Consider the following 27,641-nt stretch of genomic DNA (forward strand, 5'->3'; position numbering starts at 1 on the left):
GACCGTCTGAGTTTACTGGGGTGCCAATGGGGTAATATTTTCCCAACTGGGCAGGGGGGTGTAACCCCTTGGTATATTTTGCTGACTGGGGGATGAGGGGGCGGTGTACATTTCGCTAATCGCGAGCATTATCCATTAATCGTTTCGTGATCAAGTTGAAGACACGCCACAATCAACAATCGACTGATCCCTTGCACCTTGAAGAGGCATGATATGGAAAGAAGGATATTGAGTTTCTTGCTCAAAGGAAACAGAACTGACTGCAATGGAAACTGTGATACCCTTGATACAAGCATTTTAATGCATCACACTACATAATTATTTGTGTGTAACAGAGCAACAATGATTAACTTCAGTGAGAGCCACTGCCAGAGGCTTTACTCTCTGCTGACCTTACACCAAAACGCATCTGTGACTTTAACTGCCGTATGACTGTCTTTGTTTACAGTGTGTGCCAGAAAGCTGTGATGCCGTATCGATTTATGGCTCATAAACTTCATGTTTACTCACATCTGAAATTCAGAAATCCCCGCTGGCTAACGGCAACGTTCCTCAGAGCCACCAACGGCTTTACTGGCAGTCGCGGTGTTTGGCATAAGTTAGTCTTAAATCATATTGTCAGCAATTGCTGTATGTCAGCTTTGAGCGTTATATAATTCAATAAAACAATTCTTCAGTATTGACGTCTGTCAGTCTCATGGTATCTGAGTTTTATATATATCAGGAACTATTGCTGTGGGGGGAAAAAAACATCAAAAAACAATGAATTACAAAGCTGGACATTTTTTATTTATATAACCAGAGAATATTTTTGTGCTATAATATTACATTCCACACTACTCTTTATGTTAGTTAAGAATAAAGAAATTGAAATATTTACAATCATTAGATTGGTAAAATAATACATATTTCTCATCATTGACCTTGTAAAGCAATTAATGTAACATAAAAATGCTTCTGACAGTTTCACTCAGCTAAGAATCCATGAAATAACTAGGATGCCATATGTAATCATACATATCATACAGTAACAAGTCTGGGAAAATACCGCATGTTTTCTGTATATGCAAATTTCAAATTTATCTGCCATTTTCCCCAAAGTTCAGGGCTTAGGGATAATGTGTAAAAACATTAAGCGTAATGGCTTAAAGCGTAACTATGAAATCTGAGGTCTGAGCCCTGAGCTATGTAGAGTGTATTATTTACAAACTCACAGCTTTCAGGTTACTTAGCAGAACTTTAAAAGACTTCCTTCAGTACAGAGTTGTGTTTAGAAAACCTTTTAAGTGTCACTACGGTTGCCAAGGCAGTCTCCAGGTGGGGGTTTGGCTGTTGTACCCTTGAGACGGGCATGTAAATTACCCTAAATTGCTCCAGTAGTATAACAGCAGCATAAATGAATAAAATATTCAGTTAGGACAAGTAACATATAGAATATGTTTAAAGTGTAGGAGTTTTCAAATGCAGTTCTGCGAAGAATAACAAACTTGGATGATGAGTGTTTGAATTCATATATGCAAAGTTCATAGCCACTGGAGTTTATTTTTATGAAAACATCATCTTAGGGGCTGGGTTGTACAGTGGCTTCACACATTCTGTCTGTGTGATGATTTCCCAACATTTTCACAAGTGCCCCCTGTGACAATATCATTGGCCTGAACATTTAAAATACACCAGTTAGGGAAGCCGGTCAGAAGCCAGTGTATCCCCTTCCGAAAGCCTTTGCGGAGGAGAAGATGCCTGGGTGGCTGACACTAGAAAATGAATTGCAAGATCCATAATGCCTTGTGGTCAGGCAATCACTTTGCTCTCAGCTTTCTGTCACTCGGAAAGTACTGTAAATCAGTTACAGCTTGCTTTAAGTAACAGTAATACTTATTATGCTGGTAATGGGACACCTCCATGCACTCGAACTCAAACCAGTAGGTGTGGACTAGGACTGCAGTTGTAACCCAGTTGTATTCATATGACTTAGAAATCACCCAAACTTTCTGCATCATCAGTAGCTAAATCTGGACTACAGTATGATTTGCACCTGTACTTTACACAAATCACAATATCTGTCACTCGTTTTCACTGCACAATTACACGGCTGTTGTCCTTTATTTGTAAACTGTTGGTTGTACTTTGTACTGCATGTGGGTGAATGATTGATTACTGAGCAATACGAGTAGTCATTGGGTGAATGAGTAATTTATTTAAAAAATAAATTACTCTTTTGTCTTGTACTATAATAATAATAGCATCATAATTCTTAAGTTGTTTTCTCCTATACCATCTTGCTCTCCATAAGACACATCTATAGAATGAGAGCAAGTCTGGGGGGGGGGGGGGGGGTCACAGCTCAGAGCTGCCCAGTGTTCAGTGATCCTGGACTGTAACTGGGGGTTATGGGCCGTGCTAAAGAGCCCAGCACTGGCATCACCCCGCTGGGCATGGGATTCCAATCACGGGCACACAGCACTAAGCTATAGAGCGATACACTGCTACCCATTATATGCTGTATGTGTGTATATATATATAATGGAGGATTTGCACAACAAACAGAGCCAGGTAACACATTCAGAAGCACAGGGAATCATTATCGTTTGGTAGCCTGGGCGCACAGGAGTGGGCCATGGATGAGTTCCACACAACAAAACAGGCAGGTGCAAATGTGGGGACAAAATAAACTATAGTGTATACATACACAATACAGTATGTATAGCATATACTATATAGCATCTTGTATGTATATGTGGGATATATACAGTGTGATATACATATGTATGCATATATAGTATATTACATATACTGTATACTTACACACTTTTCCCTAGATGGGGTCATGTGACCACTCTTTATGCTTGATTCCATCCAGTTCCAGTTCTTGTTTTCCGACCGCCTATCCCTCTCCACCTGCCACTCTTACTCTAGTAATCTGATAACTCCAGCACCCCACCTGTCACCTGCATTATGTTCCTTATCTCTCCAGATGCCCGGCCTGAGTTTATTTTGTCCCCACATTTGCATCTGCCTGTTTTGTTGTGTGGAACTCATCCATACCCCACTCCTGTGTGCCCAGGCTACCAAACGATAATGATTCCCTTCTTCTGAATGTGTTACCTGGCTCTGTTTGTCGTGCAAATCCTGCATTATATATATATTCTCTTTCCTACATAGATTGGTTTAGAGAAATCAACTTATAAAAAACAAAGACGATTGGCATAAAAAATAGATACTTAAAGCATAAAAGCCAATCCACTGTGTCCTGGAGTTAAAAATGAGTGTGTGTATTACAAATTAGTAAGTACGTCCTCATGCACATGTAAAAGTTTCTGTTCAGCCCTTGAATTTTCCCAGTCGTTTCAGTGACTCACCAGTCACAGTGGCAATCACAGCCCAGCTGCCTGCAACGTCTTAATTGAAGCCATTTTCAGCAATGCTGCCTTCGCTTTTATCCGGTCTTTGCCACTCAGATGCAGAGGGGAGAATAGCATGTAGGGAACTGAACTGAGTCGTCTTTTTTTATGGAGCGTCTGAGCCTGCAGAGCCAGTAAATTAAAAAATAATATAAAGCAGTGGGCAGAATGTGTCCCCTATCTCTGAAACAACCCTGAGAAACCAGAGTAGCAAACTGCCACTTTGCTTGGCCTGACAGTCACCGAGAATAAATGGTAACACTCATATCCTACCTGCCAACCAGCTGGCGATTAATAGATGGTGGCTGCCAGACCAGGTCCACCTTTGCTATTACCGGGTGGAATGAGGATGAGGGGGACGATTCACTGCTACTATATTTTTGATGTCAGTGCTCTGGAATCAAGTGTGAGATCTCGCTGCATCGCTGACTATATGACTTGCACCTGGATTAAATTATTTCCTGGAAAACTGCATATAGTTTTCTGAGGAAGAAGCTCTGGATCACAAAGTAGATCAAAACATTCAGGAAGAATTCTTTCCTGATGAACAACGGCGTGGTTAGGTCCATGTGGAGGAATTTGAAGAGGAACATGGAGAGAAGAGGGATTATAGAGAGAGGACTGAATGTAAGGTGGAGAGTGACTTCCTGGAGGAGGTATGGAACGGAGTGAGGAAGATCACTGCCTTTGGCAACTTGGATGTCCCAGGTGAAGTCAGGAACTAGGAAATGTTCTATAGCAGATCTGACACAGCCATCCTCAACTAAGAAGTTGGGGTCATAGTACCAAAAAAGTCTTGGTCAAACCGCCTCTATACAGAGTCCATGTTGGGCCTCTAATGTCATTCTCTAATGCCATCCTATGTCTGTTCATCTCTTTTGCTCAGATCAGAAGAAAGTTAGGATGGATATGCCTGAGTGAGGCAGCAGGGCCTAATGGCATCAGTCCCAGATTGTTTAGAACCTCTACATTCCAGGGGGAGATGTTCTACAAAACATTTAAGTTGTCCCTATGATTATACTAGCCCTAGAAGGTGTCCATGATGATTAAGATCCACTGACACTGGCCTATGATATAACAGAAAAAACTGAATATGAAATGGTTAGTCCTGCAGCATCTCAAACCACTCATTAACGTCTTTCTCGACCCACTACAGTTTGCACACCAAGCACACTGGCACATCCTGTACCAGTTTCATAGAGCAAACTTGTAGCTGTAAAAGGCCAGCAGTGTCATGAGGAACACCATGAGCCTTTAGCACTATTTAAACTTCCCTGAAAGTGATGAAGATTGAGGATGCTGTGGTGGACTCATCTACCTCAAGTACCTGCATGTCTAATATGGTACTAAGCAACGTAGGTATGCCCCAAGGGACAGTACTGTGACCAGTCCTGTTTAATCTTTACCACAGACTTCAAGTAAAACTCCAGTTCATGCCATCTTCATAAAGTTCTCTTATGATTTTGCGACTGTGGGGTGCATAGTTGAAGAAATAGGAGTACAGAAGTCTGGTAGAGAGACTTTCTCTTGTAAGAGGCATCCTGTAAGAAAAACCACCTGCAGCGCAATGTCAGTTCAACAAAGGAGCTGGTGGTGGAATTCAGGAGGACCAGACTGTTGTCACCTTCCTAGGAGAAAGTGAAGATGCCGCAGTGCTATAAGCACCTTGCTATTTACATCAGTGACAGGCTGGACTGGTAGGATAACATGCAGGGAGAATACAGGAATGCAGGGTAGGCTGTTTTTCTTCGCTGTATGTGGTAAAATGTGTTACCTGTGCATCACATGTGTGTTTTATACTGCTATTTACTGGGGGAGGGGTATCGTGGTGAGTGAAGCTGGTAGGATGAAGCAACTTTGAAACAAGCTAGTTCAGTGATAAGGCTGAGTATGAACTCCTTAGCAGAGGTGGTGGGGGAGAGAGTCCACCCTGCACTCCATGCAGATCGATGAGGCCCATCTTCTAAAAAGACCTGGTTCAGTTGAGCACCATCATTCACAGGCTCATCTTCCCGAGATGGGTGACTTGCCACTTTCGGCATTCTTTTCTGCCTACTGCCATTCATTTGTTCAGTTCTTCCCGTTTCCATGTTCCATATCCTACTCAGCTCAAATAACATCTACCCAACTCTCTTTAATCTATTACTGTATTATTCCAACCGCACTACATCCCCCATTCCACATCTAGAGGATATGTTTCAATCTCACTTTCACCATATCCACTGCACTATATATATTATTGTTATTTATTTTTTTGTTTCTTTGTTTTTGGGGGGAGGGCTGTTATTCTAGGAGTTATTTATTTTCGTAATGCTACTGAACAACAAAACATTTCCCACGGGGGATCAATAAAGTATGAAGTTCTATCTTATCTTATTTTAAAACAAGGACTTTCTATATCGAAGCTTAGTACAGATTTTTTTTTCCCCTCCCCAGTACCCAGCATGCACCGTTCAATCAACTATCAGTAGATGCTCTTCTTTATATGCTAATTTGCTGCCCCTTCTCAGCTCGCACTTCCCCCCCAACAACTGTATCCATCTATGACAGATGGGCAGATGCCCTTAACTGAGGTCATATGCTAATCTGTGTGAAAATCAGTTCTGTGCTAATTGGCTTAGAACCAACCAAAAAAAAAAAGAATGTGAGAGAATGGGCACAAAGAGGCAAACCCCTTGACCCTCGATACAGACTCCCTTAGTCAGTACTGAAATTCCTGCTACTTGTTAAACCTAGAAGCTCAATGGGTTAGCCTGGAAGGTGTTGCTTCTTGAGACCATCGGCTCAGGAGCAAAACTAATAGCCATGGTGACAGGATTTCAGTGGGTTAGAGAATCTCTGCTGACAAAAGACAACTATAGTGTCTGCTGGCTGTAAGTGCTCAAGAATGTACTGTTCAGTAATCTGTACTTTTCCTGCATGGTGCTCTGTGGACTGCAATCTAAGGAAAGATTCTTAGAGTGAACGTGGTGACATCATAAAGGTGATTCATAGAGTAAACGTGGTGATATCATAAAGATGATTCATAGAGTAAACATGGTGACATCATAAAGGTGATTTATGGAGTAAAAACCACATAAAACAAATACTTTTGCACAACAACATCGAGGCCTTGTTTAGCGTTCACAAACCAATATATTATTAAATAGGTTTTCAATAGACCTGGGGTTAAAAGATACAAATTAAAGGAGTATGAGCCAATCAGTTCCTCTGGAGTGCAAATATTAATCTCAACATCATTTGGGACTATAACCCTAACCCTAATCCTAACCCTAACCCAACTGTAGGCTAATGTAAATGTCCTAAGCACGTTTAAGGTAGGCTAGGCTAGGCTATGATGTTTGTTAGGTTAGGTGTACTGTCTTAAAATGCATTTTTGCCTTACGATATTTTCGCCTTCCAAAACCTCTGTTTTGCCTTGCGTAACCTCATCATAACCTGGGGAAAGGCTGTGCTTTGAAAAGCGAATGGCATACGACAGAGAGTCATTCTACAAATAACAATATTAGGAAATTCTTATATCAGGTTCTGAACACCTAACATTTTTCCAATTACTATGACAGTAAGGGAGAAAGACATTTGTCCTAAGAACAACTCTACATAAGTAATGAACCAGGGGATATTTGAGACTATAGACTGTATAATGATCCCCCTGGCTCTGTGTGAAAAGAAGCGCAGATTCTGAATTTCATAGAGAGAGACCCGTCCTTTTCATATTCTCGATCATTAAAATGGGCTAGCCGGCAGACATGTTTGAGATGATAAAGGTGCAGGGGCGTAGAATCCGTGGAGCATAATTCAATTTGTTCAGTCATGCACCATTTCGATCACCATCATTCAAGAATGGAATAAGAAGAAGCGTGCTAAGGTTCCTCCCTGCACCATGGCAAAAAGGTCACTGCGATATTCATTCCCATGAGCATGCAGAGAGGCCTTGGTAGGGGCCTGGGGGGGCGGCTTCTTTAATGCCAGTGTACCTCAGGATACCAAAGGAAATTCCATTATGCTGAGATAATATTGAGGATAAATGGCTGAATGAAATGTGCCTTAGAACGCTGTGAAGAAACCACAGATTCCGGCACATGACACTGAGGCACAACGTGGGGTACAGCGCATATCACCCCCACTCATCACGCATTTTCGCGCCAGCTTTTGACTTTCTTGCTCTCCAGCTAGTCTTTCCATCTGTCCAGAGCAGGAGGACACAACAGCTTGTTCTCAGTGACTCTCCCATCTTCCTCCTGACAGTGTTTTGAAAAATCGGTTCAGTTTACTAGCCCGAATTCTGTTAATAGCCTCGCACTGCGGTCTTCCCCCAAATGCCTGGAGTGGCTCACTGCAGGTACAGTGCGGAGTGGGGGGAGGGGGGAAGGGTGCTTGAGCTCCAGAGCCCTCCATCATTGGCCGCCATGATAATTTATTCATTACCACTGCTCCGTAGGGGGTCAAACAAAGAGCGGCTGTATCACTGGTGACACCAAGAGAGGTTCACTGAAGTTCAGCCATGTTATGTCCGTTCACATGAATAAACATCAGATTGTGCTCTTAGCTCTTGCGTTTTGATATCTTTTAATCATCAGATAAGAGCGGCACCGGTGATGTTGCCATTTTTTCGACATGGGCTGGTGGTGCCAAGCAGAATTTTTGGGGGAGGTCTTGACAGAAAAGCTGTTATTGTATTGGTAGTTTAATTTAATTTCTGTCTACAAACGGAATTGCCTGGTCATGCATATGTAAATGCAAGCTTCTGCTGTCGCTGTGTTGCTTCACTACACTTCATTAGCTAACGCGTGTGAAACACACAGGAAGCAGTAACAAGCCATAGGAGAGGGTAAGGAAAATCTCCTGAGAGCCATTACCGCCGCTCCTCTTTATTTTTACATCCGGAAACGAATACACAAACAAATGCTAATTACCGATCCAGATACAACAGCCGAGGAGTTTGAACCCAGAAACCCGCTTCCACTGCTTAGCTAGTTTTTAATTGTGGAACATCCGATGATGCCTCCGATATCCCCGGAGACATGGGACCTGCCAACCTGAGAGAGCAACTGCTCAATTCCTGTCCCATGAAGGGATATGTATTATTTTCCATGTAAGTCATTGGGGAATGACTAGAAGCTCACGCAGGAGAACTAGTACTGGAGACAGAGTAAGGCCAGAAAGAGACGAGGCCGTGGAGCCAAGGAAAGGCCCGCCCACCCTGGCGCACAATGAAACGTTAGACCCCCGCAGCCTCTGGTAAAGGTCGGGGAAGCTGAGAGAACTGGTCATGTAACAGGCCTTTGCAGTCGCAGAATCTTTGTCTGGCCCACCAGGGATGCTGTGTAACTTATTTAATACACGCCACATTGAAGGCGGTCATGTGACCTAAAGCACAGACAAAGGAAGAGCAATACTGCCAGTTCAAGTAACTCTATACTCTCACTTTAGGAGTATTGTTGGTTTCCCTTTACTGTATCATTATCTTCTATTATTATAAACAAACAAACAAACCGTTAAACACATGGGGGACATATTTATGGTCTTATATAAATACCCTGTCACCATCAACACTTTATGATTTCAATTAACTATTTAATGCTGTTTATAGTATGGATATAAAAGAGAATATACAGCATTCTCGCATTCAAGACACTCAGAATTCAAGATTTGGATTTTTAACCAGAGCTACTCTGCAGTGCCAAATGATTCAAATGCTAAAACACCTTTAAAAAGCATTGCAGTGCTGAAGCAGCTGCAGGTGACCTTTTCTGCCACATACAAAATTGCGAGGGACCCAAAATGGCTCTTTCAGTTTAAGACCTCAGAGTTGCTACATCATTACATTTTCAGGACCATGCATAGTTTTCTGTTTTTTTTTTTTTGTTAATCTTAATTTCTAGAGAGGTGGAAAAGTAGCAATGCATATTAATAATAACCCCCATGCTTTCTGGCCCCTAGAGCCCCTGGGATCCTCTGCAGTCATCTGCAGAGATGCGCCATCGCATTGAGTACATTAGCTGAACTGCGCATTCTTTGCGAGCTACACCGCAGTGCATGTTCTGCAGGGCTGCAGGGCATTTCCCCTTCCTACCCCCCCAGCTGTCTTTACGCTCTGTTGCAGTAATTAACACTGAGACATGAGTCATCAAGGAAATAAGAAAGTTGCATCTTTCAATAACGCAATTAAAAAAATTGCTGACGTTAATTCATATAAGAAAATGGGATCACCATAAATTACTTGTACGGTGGGCAGACTTTTATTAATAACTAATCACTTACAGTATTCAGTATTAAAAAATGAAAATGTGTCATCCTTCAACCATGATTTTGTAATTGCCATTCTTCAGTATGTATCATCCTTTTCAATCATAACCATTCATGTAACATTATTTGTTATATTGTATCTAAAGTCGTTGGTCATTTTAACTGAATTCTTCCATGATAAGTATATTAATGGGGGCTGTGACATTGGGAAATTGGGGGGGGGGGGGGGGGGTAAGTGATTATAGGGGACCATTATCTCTCATCATCCAGTATCAGTTATTTTGCCTTAATTCTATGGGGGTGGGGTATATATTGGTGCTGATTATAAACAAATACGAGGAGGACACTTCTGCAAAGAAATGCACCTCCATCAAGAGATGGTTTGAGGAGTAACATCAATTATTGACAACAGATGTAGGGTACATTTATAATTGATGCCCCCAGCACTGCTCCCTGCCAATGGTTAACCTTATCATTCAACAACATAAGCTGGAAATGTATGAAGAAACCTGCGTTTCATTTTTCTTTCTGTGTTTTCTGTCGCTGAGGAATTCCGAGGCCTACCTGGCATCTTGAGGCTATACTGGGACATATCCCAACAGGACCTCCTCGTATTCATATCGATCACTTTCCGAGGAATACCGCCTATCACTGACGATGGAGCCATTAGTGGAGTACCCATGCGAACCGTTACTTTAATCTGAATGAGGAATTTGGCATTCCATCAGCGTCCGGGAAGTGTGGAGGGGGGAATCCACCAGGCTTTCATAGGTCCACCGCCTTACAATTTCCCTTTCAGCTTAAACCGAATATGAATGGTATAAATTATTTGCCTTTCAGGGTGACCGTAAAAAGATAATAATCTTCAGATTTGCCATCTAAATTATTCTGACCTTCAGCTGAATATGCAGCTCATCAGAGAGGAAAAGCACAATCTTGCACGTTGTCATTTAGGATATTGTGGCCGCAATTTACATATCACAGCCGTTTTTTTTCAGTATGTATCAAATACCAGCATTCTGATAGGTGATTTGTGGACTTTAAAAGCTTGGTTGGTCTGTTTTAAATTTCACGTCCATCTGTGCTACTTCCAAGCACGACCAGTCTTTGAAAGACGCTGTCTAAACTCAAAACCACAATGGCCAACAGCACTGTTTGTTCATGTGATAGAAGCCAAACGACACTCCATCCATCCTAAAACTGCTCAGCCCGATTCGAGTCACCTGGAGGTGAGGCACCATAGGACACAAGGTCTGGTTACACCCTGGATAGACTTCCATCCCATTTGCAAGGCATACTCACACAATCATAAACTGGGCAATTTAAAGACACCAGTTAGCCAGACTGCATGCCCATGGACGTCAGGAAATAACATATGCAATATGGACAGAACATGCAAACTCCACGCTCACAGAGGCAGGACTCGAGACCCCAGCCCAGAGGAGTCATGCATCGGTGCTGTTATGTAATGCTTTAGAGTGACCCTACCCAGTTTATGCTTTAAAATAATCAACTCCGGTAACACTTTCTATGAACTGCATGTCTATAAGAATCTATGAACACATTCATAACATACTATAATTCATTCATAAATCATTATAAACATGGCTATAGTGCATTATAGATACCTTTGTAATGCCCTACAAAGCATCCTTAATATTTATACTGACCATTATGATGCATATTATGGATGCTTTGTAATGGATTATGAAGGCAGCTGCAATGCATTATAGATGAGAGCTTCACTGAAACATATGGAGTGTTACAATCAACACTATAATGCCTTATGCTTTTTATACAGATTTATAGCCATGTTTATAATGCTTCATGAGTGTTTCATAGACATGATATTCATAGAAAGTGTTACTTTTTTTTTCTTCTCAGACTAGAGCCAAGAAATAACTGAACCAAGTTCTGTTGATAATCACTATTCCCTTCTACATTAGTGCTATTGAGTGAATAGGCGCAGAGGATCCACTTATCGATGAACTAATCCGTTTAGTTCCTGCACCAGACTGTGACATAGCTATTCTCTTTAATCGGATTGAAAAGGCATAAAAAGTGACGTAGGAACACAAACTTCCTACCCAGCTAGCTTGGTTATGTGTTTTAAGGTCTGCAAGTTCTTGGTTTGCATGCAGCAGGTAAAGCTGCATGTCACATGGCCAGACCATATTCCAAAAAATTGCGGTTATTCCAGTGCTAATGGGTTACTTTGTAAAATGGTACACTCTGTTTACTGCCGGGTATGTTCCGTTTGTGTAATTCACGTGTGCTGTAAGTGATAAAGTATTAAAAACGTCATTTAAAAAGTATTTTTAAAAATGAGAGCAGAAAGATTGGGCTGCCCTAGGCAGTGAGTGAACGCTGTGTGAGTGAATGGTGTGAGTGAATGAGTGTAGGTGAATGGCGTGTGAGTGAAGGGCATGTGAGTGAATGGTGTGTGAGTGAATGGTGTGAGTGAATGAGTGTAGGTGAATGGCGTGTGAGTGAAGGGCATGTGAGTGAATGGTGTGTGAGTGAATGGTATGTGAGTGAATGTGTGAGCGAATGAGTGTAGGTGAATGGCGTGTGAGTGAATGGAATGTGAGTGAATGGTGTGTGAGTGAATGGTATGTGAGTGAATGTGCGAGTGAATGAGTGTAGGTGAATGGCGTGTGAGTGAAGGGCATGTGAGTGAATGGTGTGTGAGTGAATGGTATGTGAGTGAATGTGTGAGCGAATGAGTGTAGGTGAATGACATGTGAGTGAATGGAATGTGAGTGAATGGTGTGTGAGTGAATGGTATGTGAGTGAATGTGCGAGTGAATGAGTGTAGGTGAATGACATGTGAGTGAATGGAATGTGAGTGAATGGTGTGTGAGTGAATGGTATGTGAGTGAATGTGTGAGCAAATGAGTGTAGGTGAATGACGTGAGTGAATGGAATGTGAGTGAATGGTATGTGAGTGAATGTGCGAGTGAATGAGTGTAGGTGAATGGAATGTGAGTGAATGAGTGTAGGTGAATGGCGTGTGAATGAAGGGCATGTGAATGAATGGATTGTGAGTGAATGGCGTGTGAGTGAATGGTATATTTTAGTCTATAGTGATTATTTTAAATGGGTAGAAGTATGGATTTGGATCTCATTCAAGATATACATTAGGAATCCCCAACTATTTTCCCCAAGGGCCAAATTCCATTAGCAGCACAAGGGCAAAGTCAACGGCCAAAGGCCAACGCTGATCTACACCATGTTCTGCTTTGTCAGTGGCTAAAAAGTGTTAGCTGTGTAACTCGGCCATATGACTGTATGGTCATTAGCAAAAGAGACAAACAGCTCATGAAAACAAGAGTAGCCTGCCCTTCCATCAGAGAGCTCATGTTAATCAGAGAAAAATGCAACGAGACCATAAAATGTTCCCACAATTCAGGAATACCGTCTACAGGCTCATCAGCTCAGAATTTTCTCAATTTTCAATTTCAACCAAAAAAAAAAACACTCATCTTCAGCATTGATTTTCAACATACACATCTATGAGAAACATGCAATAAGCATCACCATATTTTCAGATAAACATATTTAAGTAGCATTCATTCAAAGAAAATAACATTAATCCTTTTGCAAGACATCCTGGTCTCCATTTACATGCATTTCACTAAAATGTGCTTCTAATTACCTAGGAACAGTTAAGCCGACCTAAGCCCAAGTGAGCTTTTAACAAACCTGATATCAGTACAGGTAATCGACTGGAGTTCATTATGAATTTCATTTGTATCTATATTTATTAACACAGTACCAGTGAAATTCAGAAAAGGGACTGAATATTCCCCTATTAAATTTTAGTAATGCCATTGCTGTATGTCTAAACATAGAATCTCAAATAATGGTCTTTCATAAATGTCAAAATCTACATATTTGAAAACTTGGTTGGTTTTCACATCTTGTACAGAATTGATGTCTCTGGACTTTATTTGTATGACCTGCTGAGTCACTTTTTGTTTGTATTTTATAGTTTTGGAATCACATGGTAGGGAATGGAACCACTTTTGTCTTGTATTATGTCTCTTCTGTGTTTGGTTAGAGAGGGGGTTAGGGACAGGGAACTGTATGTTCTCTTCTGTTTGTAGATAGCATTAGTTTACTTAGTCAACAGTGTATTTTAATGTAATTGTGCGGCATTCGTTTTGAGTTGGGGCAAATTACGTCGCATTATGAGTTGCATGGCACGTCAATGATGTCTTGACTCTTACGCCTACAGTATGTAGCATGCTACATATAAATAATAGGAAGCCTACTTATCATCTATTTTTGAAATAAGTGGGTGACGAATATTGTGGTGGCATCAGGCTATATATATGCCTTGGATTCGATTGCTGTGCATTTTCATTTACTCCTACTATTCAAGGTGGAATATTACACTACAGAATTAAATTAATAGCGGCTATCAATCATATATGGTAGCGTTGTCAGATTCAATGTAAATAAAACAATGAATTCATTTTTGCCAGTAATTGTTTATGTACAGTACCAGTCAGAGTTTTGTCAATAGAATAAGTGAATGAATTCAAATACTAATAATATTTAAATAGCATTTTCGCTTCTCTATACTAGTAACTCCCATTTCTTTTGGTTCTCAACCTGACAGCCACTGACCTTGAAACTTCAAAAAGCTGAGTAATTCTGTATTCCTGACAGTCAGTAAGGACACGCTGAAAAACTGCAGAATGAGACGGAAACATTCAGGCCCCGTTGACCTCTCTTTGTTTTGTTTTAGTACCTTTGGTTTTCCAATTTGTATTCGGTTTGCAGTTATTTTGTAGCTAAACCTTGTGGGGAAAAATGCTTTTAGAAAGGTATCAGACTAGAGGAATTTCCTTAAACAAGCATAACCATATAATCTTCACATATACTAATAAACTTCCTTGATAAATGCAGAATCATAGTCTCTTGTATGATTATGACAGGATTATTTTTTCAAAAATATTAATTAAAGTCATTCTATGGCCATACAGCTCTTGCTGTACCGGGAGCTTAACAGATATGTTGTACTGTGCAGTGTTAGGCAGGTATTAAGTGTATATTTGCTCAGAATAAAAAACATGAACATATGCAAATTAGAAATGACACAATAAAACTAACAGGAATTTCTTCTGTTCTCCAAAAAGTTACTGATACCTAGCTGGATGGATGGATGAACCCCGCTTCAGTTCCCAAACCTATCCTAGGGGGCACCCAAGTCATTTGGTCAATTTAATCACCAGTTCACTTAATTAATTTAGTTAATTATAAAAGTCAAGGAAGTATTGATTAGCCATACAAGATATGTCTATGGTCAAGCCAAAAAAATACATGGTGTATTGGACGATCACTGCAAATACGGTGGTGATTTTAGGAGAGGTTTTGAAATGGTTAAGCTGACACACTTTGACAGACATAATATAGTTTTCCACCACCATGTACATCATTTAAACCCCATTTTCTTTAACTGACTGCCTAAGACTTTACTGTAAGTCATCACCATGGTTTGGGTCTTAGTAAACACCAGCCAAGGGAAAGGCTTCATGGTGGCTCTGAGACCATGTGACCTGAGCAAGAAGCCGCTGAGCCAATCCGGTTAATGACTAACCAGGGGATTACCACCATCATTGAATTACACAATGCCATGAAAGTAACTGAAGTTGAAGGTGATTTTGTTTCTCGATCTATATCTTTATTACCTTTAGTTAACTGTCTGCCAGAGATGAGGCATCTTCTATTCGGTAAGGGACACAAAAAAGGACCCGTTTGAAACAGCTGTGGCATTTCCTTTGAACGAAAAGTCAGAATTAAGAACAAAAAGCTTCATTAAAAAGTGGCCGAAGTTTGACGGACTTAAATTAAACAGTGTAATGATTTTTGTGGCTTCATGTGGATAAACAAAGCAGCCATTATTCATCCATCTTCTAACCACTTTCCTAGACAAGGTCACGGGGTTAAAAAAAAAAAAGCTTCTCTACTTATAAACAAATATTGGTGGATATTTTTGTTGTGACTTAAGGAGACAAAAAAAAATCCTATATAGATGATTGTGTTGCATTCCTGGCAAGAAAAATAATACAGTTGTACAGATAACTTGCATGACCGGAGATGCCCTCTAGAGCATTCAGAAGCTCATTTGAAATCCCTTGGGCTGAAACAAGCCAATGGCTGGCAAGGGTAGAGTTTTCAGCTGCCGGGACTTGGGGGTCCCTCCTCAACCCACCACATGGCAGCCAGACAGTGCTTTTTCTGTAAAATACTTTTCTCAATCTAATAACTCTAATAAGTCATCTCAAATCCTCTTAAGCCTTCCTGAGAACAACAGATGGGAGTCCCTTAATGTTTTAAAAACTTGCTCCTATTATCTCAGCAGTCACCATAACAAAATTATTGATGTGAAATGGCTTGCAACAAGGCACAGCCTTAACTTGCAACCCGAAAAATGTTTGAACAGTTAAGAACTGATACAGTGTCGGAACTGGACCTTGTATTCTTCTTCATATAGTCAATCTTGTGATCTGAAGGAAAGTCTTTGGGAACCACATACCATTTGCAACAGTCCTTGCAGGAAAAGCACCTTATGTTCCAAGTGAGTTGTCCTCTGTGGAACCAGGGCTGCTGCTAGATCACACTACTGTGAGGTACCGGACTCTTTCGGTGTTCTGGATTTGTCCAGAGTCCGTGCTGTTGGGGTCGGTGTTGTCGTAGGCCATCTGGTAGAGGCGGGGGGGCAATGTCTGCAAATCCACCAGGCGAGCAATTAGTATTTCTTGTTTCTCGGTCCACAGGGTTTACGAAGAAGCGGCCAGACAGATTTTGTACATGCTGTGCTTTCAGTCTCCTTCAGTCATAAGATGATGTTGGATTTTCTTGGTCTCCCTCTCAGAAAGCATTATTAAGTGGGGAAACTCTTCACAGTGCTGCAGCACTAGTGCCAGCTTTCATTATGAAACTGCTATTATTAGAAGTGTTTTATACAATGTACCTGCAGCTGAGACTTAAAAACCAGTGCTTACTTTACATATACTTCTAGTCTGTATTGCATTTGCGAGGCTTAGTACAAGATCAGGAAGAGATCAGAAATTCAATCAGTGACCTAGAACTAGAGTGACTACCTAATCCATGACCAGAAGGACACCGAGCTGGAACAGGATTTGTACATTACTATTTCCATTAAATGGACCTGGATTTAACTTAAGCACCTAGCTCTTGCTGTGCACTGATTGGTCTGTCTCCTATAATCATGCATGTGTCACTAATGTTAATGTGAAACAGCTGGACGAATCGTTCAATCAAGGAAACAAACCAGTCAGAGTACTGAACTATTTAGCCAAACACAGGAGCCTTTCGGTTTTAAAGTAGCTTGTAAAACCTGAAGTAGCTCAAAGTGTTTTGTCTGACACGGATTATGTGGTAAATCTACCTGAAATTGAAATTCAGTGCTTTGACCAAAAAAATAAAATAGCAGACTAGTTTTTTGCATGTGTTTTTGCCAATAAAGACGCTCCTCTACTTACGAATGAGTTATGTTCCGAAGTCGTTATTTAACATCATTTTAAGGGTATACGCAAGTACAAAGAACTAGAATGCTGGGAGTACGAACGCTACGCTGCTGCGCGGCGGGAGTAGCGGGCAGATGTCGTACTAGGTGGAATTAGCGCGCAGAAAAAACATTGATGTCGCGGACAGGAAATGGGAGCCGAACTAACACAATTTGGAATTGCAGTCCTCTTCGTTCGTATGTCTGAAAGTTCGTAAAGGAGCGTCTGAATTTTCGGCATCTTTTTCCCTGCTGAAACATCAAGTCCTACGAGGCTCCAAAAGAATTGTAACAAAACATGTCTTCACCTTCAAAGGCAGTAGGACTAGCACACGTCATGAGTAGGGCTTAGTTTCTTAGGCTCTTGGTAGGATGAGGCTGTGTGTAATACACCCAGGAACACTTTCATATCATAAGGTGCAGGCTTTTGTTACCTCAGAAGGATTAGCAGTGCTTGTCCGGCTGAATCCGCTGTTGTTGATATCTGCCATGGGAAAAACAGGCTTCTCAGCAATCTTGCACTTTCTTCAACAAAAGTGCAAAAGAGGTGTTTATGGAGCTTTAATGACCATATATGCTAAAAGACTGGTTTCATCCATCCATATATAACAGTGTTTTCCAACCCATTCCTTAGGGACCCCAGACGGTGCATGTTCCAGCTCCCGGTAGCAAAAATGTGAAATCTGACATCACAGTCACACTAATTTATACTTATCTCCATGGATCCGGATTTCGGACCTAGTAGATTGATAAAAGTTGTATCAGAATAACCTAGGATGGGGCGCCAATCCATCGCAGGGCACACACAGCATTCATGCCTATGGGGAATTTGGCAACAAACCTTAGCATGTTTTTGGACTTTGGGGAGAAACCAGAGAACCAGTAGGAAACCCCACGACCACACAGGGAGGTGCCCAAACCCCAGAGCATTTACCTGAAACACATATGGATGGCTGAAGCACAGTCATACCTCCCAGCTCTTACCCCACCAGAGCAGGCCTGCCAGTCTATAGGCACAGTGCCTCCTCTGTCCATCCACTCAGCTCTATCCCTACCCGAGCAGGCCTGCCAATCTGTGAGCACAGTGCCTCCTCTGTCCATCCACTCAGCTCTAACCCTACCCGAGCAGGCCTGCCAATCTGTGAGCACAGTGCCTCCTCTGTCCATCCACTCAGCTCTAACCCTACCCGAGCAGGTCTGCCAATCTGTGAGCACAGTGCTTCCTCTGTCCATCCACTCAGCTCTTTCCCTACCCGAGCAGGCCTGCCAATCTGTGAGCACAGTGCCTCCTCTGTCCATCCACTCAGCTCTAACCCTACCCGAGCAGGCCTGCCAATCTGTGAGCACAGTGCCTCCTCTGTCCATCCACTCAGCTCTAACCCCACCTGAGCAGGCCTGCCAATCTGTGAGCACAGTGCCTTCACTGTCCATCCACTCTCTGCCCTGTTGGCTGTGCAAACCAGCAGGTCCCAGACCACTGCATGCATGTCTGTGCGACAATTTATTTCAATTAATTTGCAGAAGGGTGTCTAAGACCAGCAGCACTGTGGTGCAGTGGTTCGCACTGTCACCTCACAGCTAGAAGGTCTTGGGTTCGATCCCTGGGTCACCCAGGGTGCCTTTCTGTGTGGAGTTTGCATGTTCTCCCCGTGCGTGTTTGGGTTTTCTCCGGGTGCTCCGGTTTCCTCCCACAGTCCAAAGACATGCAGGTTAGGTCAACTGGCTACTCTAAATTGCCCGTCTGTGTGGCTGTTTGTCTGTGTTGGCCCTGTGGTGGACTGGCAACTTGCCCAGGGTGTATCCCGCCTCTCGCCCGATGATGCTGGGATTGGCTCCAGCTTCCCTGTGACCCAGATGGATAAAGTGGTATAGATAATGGATGTATAAGACCAGTGCACGTGAATGGGATACCATTCAATCACATGACACCCGCATTGCTCATGCATGGGCAATTTAGAGACATTTTGAAGTATAACAGGAAACCAGAGCACATTGGGAAACAAATACATAGAAAATGTGGAACTTCCATAGCGAAGGAGGTGTGAGGCCACTGTATTAACCACTAAAACGATGGTGAAAAGACAGTTCATAGGATCTGATCATGTGATGAAAGGGTACTAATTAACAGTCACGTAGGTGTGCCGTTCTTCTCTTACCTGTTTGACCATTAAAGGAGAATCCTAAATTAAGTTCTCCCACCAAGACCTCAGCTCTGGTGTTCCCCTCACTCTGCCGCCGATTTCTGCTGAAGACATTAAAACAGCCTCCTTTTAGTCTGCCCTTCCATACCAATATTGAAATAAGACAATGTATAAATTTCATTTAATACAATTAACTGTATTAATAATTTAATTAGTTTGTCAGTGTTTTATTTCAGACTGGCATAAACGAAGTAACCCCGGCTTAAGTTTAGATGATGTCTGCTCAAATGTGGGTTTTAATTTACATTAATTGAAATTGTTGGCGCCTTAATGAGAAGCATGTATTTCTTGGCTAAATTGCTTTTTAACTGCCCACAAAAGTTTTCCACTGATGAGATCTATTGACACTTGAATAAAAACGATTACGAAAGTAATGTTTTAGAGTGGATAGCACATACAAATTAGATAGAAATCAGCCCTGCTATCATGTGCATTTTAATAATATGTATGCCATTAATGCCCAGATTCAAGGTTGTTTACTTTAGAACAAAATGCTATTACTCATGCTGTTTCAGATATTATAAAATTATTTTAAAAGAATTATTATAATAAGGCATTTAGAAAAAGAAATGCTTCTGCTTTTGACAAAAATAAATTAATATAAATACATTTGTTGCTTTTTTGGAAAATAAAAAGTCCAGTCTGCTAAAAATTAAGACGTGCTTCTCACCAGATTTCTCAGTGACGAGTAACAGGTCGCCCATAACTGTGATTTTGACAACACACTTTTAATAAGAACTAACAAGTAGCTACTGATTTTGGCTCTATCCTGTATTTCAGTCCAAAGAAAAATCTATGGCTTAAACTACTTATTTAAAAAGTTTAAAAGAGGGATAAAAATTATAAATAAATTATCTCTATAAGGCTACAGTAGCGTGTAATAGCACATTCTCTACCAAGAAAGCACTTCAGAAATTTTAAAAACAAACCCATGCTTTACATCATACTTGTTTACCTTTGATTTATCAGTCACCTTTCGTTTGTAAAATGATACTTAAAATGTCTGAATGATGCATAAAATATCTGAGAAACTAATGCTTACTCTGATTAAGAACAAAAATATGGCCTCTGTGAAATATAGATGTTTACTTCGGAACTGTAATGACTGCCTTTACGTGTTCTCTATGTTCCCCCATCAGAGGATGACTGATTGCACAGGTCCCCGTTTTGGTTTCCAGAATGAAATATGCACAAGTACACTCATTATTTTAACCTAATTAATTCACAAAAATGGCAAAAGACTCTAGAGGCTCTCCATTAATAAATCTTAGAGTGTACGCTTTCTGCAGTGCAAAATCAACAAACACCAGATCAAATAATACACCCTTGTGCAAATTAACTGATACAAGTTGTCACACAGACATGCATGCAGTGGCCTGGGACCTCCTGGTTTGCACAGCCAACAGGGTCGAGAGTACGCTGAGTGGATGGACAGAGGAGGCACTGTGCCCACTGATTGGCAGGCCTGCTTGGTGGGGTTAGAGCTGAGTGGATGGACAGAGGAGGCACTGTGCCCACAGACTGGCAGGCCTGCTCGGGTGGGGTTAGAGCTGAGTGGATGGACAGAGGAGGCACTGTGCCCACTGATTGGCAGGCCTGCTCAGGTGGGGTTAGAGCTGAGTGGATGGACAGAGGAGGCACTGTGCCCACTGATTGGCAGGCCTGCTCGGGTGGGGTTAGAGCTGAATGGATGGACAGAGGAGGCACTGTGCCCACAGACTGACAGGCCTGCTCGGATGGGGTTAGAGCTGAGTGGATAGACAGAGGAGGCACTGTGCCCACAGACTGGCAGGCCTGCTCGAGTGGGGTTAGAGCTGAGTGGATGGACAGAGGAGGCACTGTGCCCACAGACTGGCAGGCCTGCTCGAGTGGGGTTAGAGCTGAGTGGATGGACAGAGGAGGCACTGTGCCCACAGACTGGCAGGCCTGCTCGGGTAGGGTTAGAGCTGAGTGGATGGACAGAGGAGACACTGTGCCCACTGATTGGCAGGCCTGCTCGGATGGGGTTAGAGCTGGGTGGATGGACAGAGGAGGCACTGTATCCACTGATTGGCAGGCCTGCTCAGGTGGGGTTAGAGCTGAGTGGATGGACAGAGGAGTCACTGTGCCCACAGACTGGCAGGCCTGCTCGGGTGGGGTTAGAGCTGAGTGGATAGACTGAGGAGGCACTGTGCCCACAGACTGGCAGGCCTACTCAGGTGGGGTTAGAGCTGGGAGACTGAATAAGTATGAATTAACTACGGTCAGTCCATCTGCATATAGATGCAACAACTTGTTTAAATTAATTTGTACAAGGGTGTAAGTCAGTTTAATCACCATAGGACCATAATTTCCCTGTTTCTGTGACGCAGGGAATGGCTCGTCAAATGTGAAGAGAAGACCTGTAAACTGCAGACCTGCTTCTCTATATAACTGAGATGAAAAAACACCGTAAATCTCAGCGGGTCTGTCCTAATAATACATTAAAAAAGCTCTACTGGGTTCACATGTACTGTATATATCATAAAAGGTCACATATGCCAAGAAGTATGACCATTCAGGTATAATATACTGCAAATATTCCCACACCAGCATTGTGACAAAATAATAGACAGGAATAATAGACCAGGCAAGGAAAATAAGCAGTACAGGCATCTCACACACGTGCATCTATACTGAATAAAATACTGAACAAAAAAAACTAATAATTTAATTAAAGCAACCAAATTATCTTTCTCGTCAATTGAAAAGGATGGCGCAAACTATGCTCAAACTGCATGAACCTCCTTCTATATATCAGGTAGAGGCAGAGAGATCAATTTCTCTCAACAATTGATAACTTTCTAAGCAGTAACGTTATCTTACTTCATATTACATTACGAAACTATGATTTCATGCCACACTTACGTGTCAGAATGAACAAACCCATTTGATTTCCATGACTGTTCTGGAATCACAGTTTAACCGTATAGTACCCAATTAAGGAACAGGGTTCAGTTTGTAATACTAGTTTGTTTCCTGAAAATTACTGAGAAACAACAGTAACATGAAGGTGTGTTTACTTAAAGGTGCATTGACATGTTTTGTTGTGTTCCGGAGAAGTAGAGATTTGAATCAGCCAGATGGGGCCACCAGCAGTCTCTCTCTCTCTCTCTCTCTCTCTCTCTACAGTTTGTGCAGTTCGTTTCACAGATGGTTACCTACAGCGGGAAAGGAAGCCAATTTTCTGTATTTTTTATTCCTAGTAATGCTTCTGTGCGGTGCAGCTTCAACCAATTAATTGGCAGCAAGGTCTGAATGGCAAGAAAGCAGCCCAAAGAAGTCCCAGGATTAAGCTACAAAAGCAGGGGGCCAAAGTGCCGTCAAGTCTGCCTGCTTCAGTGCTTACCTCATTTCCTGCCGACAGCTGGCTTCTGAAAGAGAGTGAAATATAGCTTTAATAAACAGGAAAATTAAGTCATTTGTCTTTGAATCCATAATTTTCTTTATTCTTAAGTTGAACCAGTTTACACCCACTGAAAACTTCTCAAGTAGCTCCATGGATAATGTAGTCAAGTCCATTTTTCTTTCCACGTATGACAATGAGCCCTTGAGAATTCTGATCTGCAGCAGCAATATATGCTTAGCAATTGCAGGTTTGGGACAACATGGTTCCTGAAGTGCAGTCACTTCCCAGACAGTGCAGAGGAGAAAAAAATCCCTGCATTAAGCTCTAATGAATCTCATCATGGTGCATCATCGCTTTTTTCCCCTGTGGTTCAGGGTAGAGTGGGAGTAATTAGGCAAACTTGGCACATATGGTGCTAAAACTGGGAATAAGGATTTTTGTTGATTTTTTTCCCCGGACGAGAGGGCATGCGCCCTTGTGCGCCCTTGTGCGCCCTTGTGTTTCGACACAGGACAAGCCCGAATACAGGATTTAAAGAAGAGCTCCAGAACAATATCACTGAGGCTACTAACATCATCCAATATGATAATGTCATAAAATGATATTTCACTGAAATGAGCTACATTTATGAGTAAGTATATTGGATAACTAACAATGCAAAGCCAATCAGACAAGGGATCTTTACGAAATGCAAACAAATAGCTCTGACACAGTTACATGTCCTATGGTCTATTTATCTGTTTCCATAGCTACACATCTAGGGTGACAGAAAGCCTGGAGCTTAATGCAGGAAGTATAGGATATAGCCTGGATGGGATGCTGGTCCATTCTAGGGCACACAATGGCACACTATGGACAATTAAGTGTAACGCTTTACATTAGCTGCATTTTCATAATGCATTCATTATGTCCTCATATAACGTTCATAAGGAGCATGTAAGTATACCTTATATCTTACAATATGTTAGCAGCTTTAATTTACATGAATATCAAACATTATTTGGTTATACAATTATACTGTTTGTTCTTATATGATATTTGTCATTAATGTATATTAAAGCTATTATGCTATGTTAGTATGTTAATATACTTATATGCTGCTTATGAATGTTCTATGAATGCATTATGAAGGTGCACTGAATGTACAATGAATGCATCATGAAGGCATTATGAAGGTGCAGTTAATGTAAGGCTTTACGTAATTTAGAGACACTCATTTACTCATACACAAGTTTTTGGATCAGCGGCGGAAACAGGAAGGGTCTGGAGCAAAGTCGAACCAAAGCATACAAATGGTTAATCATCTGTGTGTGACCGGCGACGGAATGACATCCCATGCAGGGCATCCAATGCCTCAAACCCTGTGCCTCTTGGGACCGACCCCAGGGTCACATCCACAGCCCCGCATTGGATAGTTAGTGAAAATACATGGTAGCTTCTAGGAAAACAATTCCGGTCCCTATCACACTTAATAATAACTACACACATGCGACGTCATTGAACGAAAATGTGCTGCAGTGACTAAGGTCAAATAGATTGCATTTTTGCTAAAGAACTGGGGAAAAAGATTGAATCAAGCATGTTATTAATGAAAGTGCAAGGATCAGGAATCATACCCTCAAATTCTTCTGGTTTTGAAATCTGGCAGGGGGATTACAAGAATTTAATAGGTGATTTAGGGCCCCCTATGTTATCGCAAAAAGGCAGGCTCTTTTAATGACTGAAGGAAACAGTCCCTTCAGAAAGGTTCCCAGGAACTCAGGGGAATCCCTGGAAACGTCCAGAGAGCCAGGTCACCTCCAACTCAATGGATACTTAACGAAATAAATCCTTAAACCTCAAAGGAGGACTACTGTGGATCTCAATGCTCCTTGAAGAATCCATGGACCTTCTTTACTGTTTAATCTCTGAGTACAGGTGCTACCATTTCTCACTAAGAGTAATTGGATTTCGCTCATAAATATTTTGGCAGTTTATTATACAAAATCACGACATTATAAATACGTTATGCTTCCTTGCTTAGCATAAACCTGAGCGCCCATGTGACTATTAGACTTTGTGTGCGTGAACGTTAGCCGAGTAAAGGCCGAGTTTCAGCATTTTTGAACACAGCACACTAATACCAGCTATCGTGATCTTTAGGAGTATGTGTAAAATTAATTTGCAATCTTGAAACTGGCCAGACCTCAGGACGTGCCTCTTTCAGTTTAATAAAGCTATTCCCGACTTGTGTAATGTTAGTATGAACAGGGGGGGGGGGGTAATTGGGCGTCTAAAGCCAGGCTTATTTTTCCTCTTATTATAACTACCCACCAAAGATGTTTTCTGTCCTCTGTTATCTTTAGCTTTTTTCCTTCTTTCCTCTTTTCTTCTCTTATTTTTCTTATGTAAAACATTCACTTTTCTTATGTACATCTATGATGCCATTTTTACTCTGGGACAACTATGCTGATAAGGGTGTTATATAAAAAGACAGGGAACCTCCTACCTGTGTAAGAACATAAGAACATAAGAAATTTACAAACGAGAGGAAGCCATTCGGCCCATCAAGCTCGTTTGTGGAGAACTTAACTAATAGCTCAGAGTTGTTAAAATCTTATCTAGCTCTGATTTAAAGGAACCCAGGGTTTTAGCTTCCGCTACACTAGCAGGAAGACTAACTACACGCTGTGTAAAGAAGTGCTTCCTTAAATTTGTATTGTCTGTGGCTTAATTAAGTTGCCCTGTGTATTCTTCAGTTACATTGAAAGACAAAGCCAGCAGAGCTTTTCCTCTTTAGTACTTTTTGGTTCTGTAGTAATATTCATTCTTTCTCATCCCACTCCCTCCATCCAGAAATGGAGGTGTGAGTGTTCTGAAAATTTCAGGGCTCTTGTTTGTGCTTTTTACTGTGTGTGTGTACTTGTGTGTGGGCTGTTTGGCTGTCTACATGTGGAAAAGCCAGCTGAGCTACTTACTTGATTCTCTTTGCCTTGTGAAGATGAAGACAACGGCAGCAAACCCCATCAGTGAGACAAACACGACCCCAAACAGGATGAATGCAATTACCAGAGTCACGTCGGGCTCACTGGCTGAAGAGATTTGGAGAATGTTATTCAAGGGTGTAGGGTTGGCTTCTATGTTGGTATGGCCCAAATCAGCCCCCCACCCCCCTAAACACACACAGCACTCCCACAATAGACCTGTCCATACCCCAATCTACTCCCTTGATGTTGTTATAGAGCATAACTCAAGTCAAATCAAGTCACTTTACTGCAGGCTATTCAAATCACGGTCCTCAAGGGCCGAGCCCTGCTGATTTTCCAGTCGTCTTTTACCCGTGAGCCAAGTGTGAGGCCAAACAGAATCAGTAATTATTAAACTAACTACCTGGGAGAACTGAAAACAAGGCCTGGATTTGGAATCGAGGTCCAGATTTGAAGAGGCCTGCTTTGTTGCCATTCACATGCATAAAATTAAATTGTGCTTCTGCAGAGTATTGAGCAGTTAGAACAAAGAACATTTTCTAAAATAAATACTGAACAGTAAATACTGGATTAGAAGAACAATAATCCCAACAATAACTTAGTGCAAGTCATCTGTAACCTGTGTAAAAAGGCCTGATAAGGAGACTGGCCTACCGACAATCAGAAAGACGCTGCTGTTTCGGGGTGACTGAAGAGCGGACACAGAGGCCAGACGTTCCACAGTGACACTCTCTTCTGCCTGGAAGCCTAGGAAACTGGTGGAGTCGAGCAGCCCGCCGGAGACCACAGTGCTGGTGTTGTAACCGGCCTCCTCCACCTCGGTGCCGTTCACTTTCCATCGCACCGTGGGCTCGGGGTCCCAGCCAAAGACTCGGCACTCAAAGTAGAACTTCTCCCCCCGCCTCTTCGTAACATCTCCCCCCTGGACTTCCACGCTCCCAATCACTGGGGGGGAGCAGAAGTGAACTTGTCAGATAGAACGCGGCATATGTCACAATTCCTCTTTTTATTTTATGGTTGACCTGTTTTGATTAGTGTCGATTACTTCTGACAAGACTGAGAGAGACTAAACTGTATCTGTGTGATTATGTAGGTCATGTTTGTGCATGTGTTTGTGATTTGTTTTCTATTAAATTATGTTAATAATTATCATAACCGTTCTTCACATAGTGTTTATTTTATCAATTTTCCTTGTTGTTTTCTCATAATGGATCTGAATGTTCCTATTCCACAACACCCAAAAACCTCGCAATATGCTCCATCTATCCATCCAACCTGCAACTGAGTTGCAGCGGTTTTTTGAATCCAGGGATGCAATTTTACTGCCTTTGGTGAATGATCCTAAGATGCAGCATCTCCTTTTACAAAAGAGCAAAAAAGGATTTATGTAAATAATGCCAAAATTAAATTTTATTTGGCATGATTTCCAAAACAACCTTATAGGTTTAATTACAATTTTATGCTCATGTACAGCCAGGCCACTGTAACATACAAACCAGTTATAAACCAGTTATAAACCAGTTATAAACCAGTTATAAACCAGTTATTATTTGTTTAACTGACAAACTGCTGTTACAATCCACTGATTATCAGGTTTCATTTTACTGCTGAAACTCCAAATAAACTGGATCTTCTTGTAGTTTATCTTAGCATGATTATCAGCACGCTGTCAATGGTCCTCAATGCGACTCTCTTGATGATTTAGTTTAATCTAGGACAGGGGTCACCAACCTTTTTGAAACTCAGAGCTACTTCACGGGTACTGAGCCATACGAAGGGCTACCAGTTTAAGTTTGGGTCCTAAACTTATCTAAACTTCATGTATAATAAACATGTTTTGTAATACTTTTTTTAGATATTGTCATTTTCAAATCTATATAAATCCAAATGTGATTAAAGAAAAATAGCAACAGGATT

At 41.6% G+C, this 27,641-nt stretch overlaps 1 protein-coding gene across 3 annotated transcripts in view; it reads right to left on the reverse strand.

Moving 5' to 3' along the window:
• Positions 1 to 767: 767 nt before the first annotated feature.
• The window catches only part of LOC111844877 (immunoglobulin superfamily member 5-like), a 36,354-nt gene continuing 9,480 nt past the window's right edge, over positions 768 to 27,641 (reverse strand). For 2 of the 3 annotated variants that reach the window (XM_023813741.2, XM_023813739.2), the window contains exons 4-9: positions 26,379 to 26,669; positions 25,716 to 25,829; positions 22,759 to 22,783; positions 19,347 to 19,435; positions 17,625 to 17,674; positions 768 to 16,387 (exon numbers count right to left, since the gene is read on the reverse strand). In XM_023813741.2, coding sequence (XP_023669509.1) covers positions 16,277 to 16,387; positions 17,625 to 17,674; positions 19,347 to 19,435; positions 22,759 to 22,783; positions 25,716 to 25,829; positions 26,379 to 26,669 — 680 coding nt within the window. In that variant the 3' untranslated portion in view covers positions 768 to 16,276. The remainder of the gene's footprint in view (positions 16,388 to 17,624; positions 17,675 to 19,346; positions 19,436 to 22,758; positions 22,784 to 25,715; positions 25,830 to 26,378; positions 26,670 to 27,641) is intronic. The other variant, XM_023813740.2, reaches the window with a different exon arrangement.

Source organism: Paramormyrops kingsleyae, chromosome 17 (assembly GCF_048594095.1).
Source record: "Paramormyrops kingsleyae isolate MSU_618 chromosome 17, PKINGS_0.4, whole genome shotgun sequence".
Classification (NCBI taxonomy): Eukaryota; Metazoa; Chordata; class Actinopteri; order Osteoglossiformes; family Mormyridae; genus Paramormyrops; species Paramormyrops kingsleyae.